Source organism: Equus quagga, chromosome 4 (genome assembly GCF_021613505.1).
Source record: "Equus quagga isolate Etosha38 chromosome 4, UCLA_HA_Equagga_1.0, whole genome shotgun sequence".
NCBI lineage: Eukaryota > Metazoa > Chordata > Mammalia > Perissodactyla > Equidae > Equus > Equus quagga.
Genome location: NC_060270.1, coordinates 3,250,073 through 3,251,574, shown reverse-complemented (window position 1 = coordinate 3,251,574; position 1,502 = coordinate 3,250,073). Strand labels below are relative to the sequence as shown.

Genomic DNA, 1,502 nt, shown 5'->3' with positions numbered 1-1,502 from the left:
AGATAGAAGTGAGCAGAAGCACATAGAAAGAAATCATCAAACAAACATGGCTCATGGAGCTGGGTGGAACAGCAGCGGCCAGGTGTCCTACAGCATATGACCTCAGTGAAAAAGCACCATGTTGGCACAATGCTTCATAAAACTCAGCTCTCCCTGGAACTCCTGCTTCCAGAACACCAAGCTAGCCAGAAAAAATTCTCAAAAAATTCCAGAATATTAGGCTGGTCAAATGGGCCAACATACAAGAACAGCTGCGAGGGAGGGGGCACGCATAGTCCCTGCAACACTCTTTTCCTCCGGATGTGGCAGCTCTGTGGGGGTCTCAAGATCAGCTCAGACTGGTCCCGGCACCCCCAAACTAGGGGTAAGCTCCCTGGGCAGTGAATCCAGCCTGGAGAGAATGCCTTCAGCCTGGTCAGTGTCGGCTCTGGTGCTTTGCAATCTCTTCCTGGATGCGCAACTTGAGGGCCTCTCGCATGGGTGGATCCAGAGGCATGTGTGTTGACACCTCCTCACTCACCCTTTCTGGATCATCGTCCTGATACACGATAACTGAGGTGACCTCTCCGCTGTCTGCCTCATATTCTAAGCAGACGAGCTGATGGCCAGAAGGTTCTGGCTCGGAGCCACCACTACTGCTGCTTTCACCGGACTCCTCACAGTCTGGGTTGCTTGGGTGGGTAGAGACATCTCGGCGTCGCGACAGGTACACCTGCAGGTCGGGCTTGTGGGGCCGCGTCAGCGCGGGCGTGCGCCGCCTCCTCGCCTTCTCCTTGGCAGCCTGCTTCACCTTCTTGTCGTAGTCGTCCCGGGCGAGCTGGTTCCTTCGGATATGGTGCACGAAGCCCTGACTCATGTCCAGCCGCCCGCCAGGCTTGCAGCAGAGCCCCGGCCTGGGATCCGGCGCCGCTTCCACTTGGGACCCAGCGCGCAGAGCCGCCGCCGACTCCACAACCGCCCCAACGGGCCGCCGTCCCACCGGAAGACCCATTTCTTATATATAATTAGTTCAGGGAGATTTGAGGAGGTTCTAATAATGAACTCCAGATGCAGATTTCCATTAATGTTATCTAGGGTGAGCTTCAATTTCAGATTAGGAAAAGTATATCACTCCTTTGGATACACCAAATCTGGGGAATCCTCAGGAAAATATGGGATGGAGAATGGAGTTAGATATTAGAGGGAAAACAATAAGTGCTAATGAGTCCGAATGAACAGAGAGAGGGGTTATAAGAAGTTTCAGAGAGCAGCCATTACCACTAACAACTTGTTCTAATGAGTCAGCCTCGGCTTGACAGCAGGTGAGGGGTGGGAGGATGTGCAGGCAGCTTGGCTTAGGGCCAGAGCAGAGAAAAAGTCTTCTGTCCTTAATGCCAAGGTTGGCTTTTGGGTTTTATCAATATTATGTAAACATTATTTTCACTTGATGATAGCAAAGTTACCCCTCCTAGGAAATCCCTATTGATTCCTTAATAATGGCCACTGAGCATTGCACATAAATT

At 51.8% G+C, this 1,502-nt stretch overlaps 1 protein-coding gene across 1 annotated transcript; it reads right to left on the bottom strand.

Moving 5' to 3' along the window:
- Positions 1-397: 397 nt before the first annotated feature.
- On the bottom strand, positions 398-991 carry LOC124238118 (UPF0561 protein C2orf68 homolog). Its single transcript, XM_046658705.1, has one exon. It carries the CDS (start codon positions 989-991, stop codon positions 416-418), a length of 576 nt encoding a protein of 191 aa, XP_046514661.1. The 3' UTR covers positions 398-415.
- Positions 992-1,502: the final 511 nt, after the last annotated feature.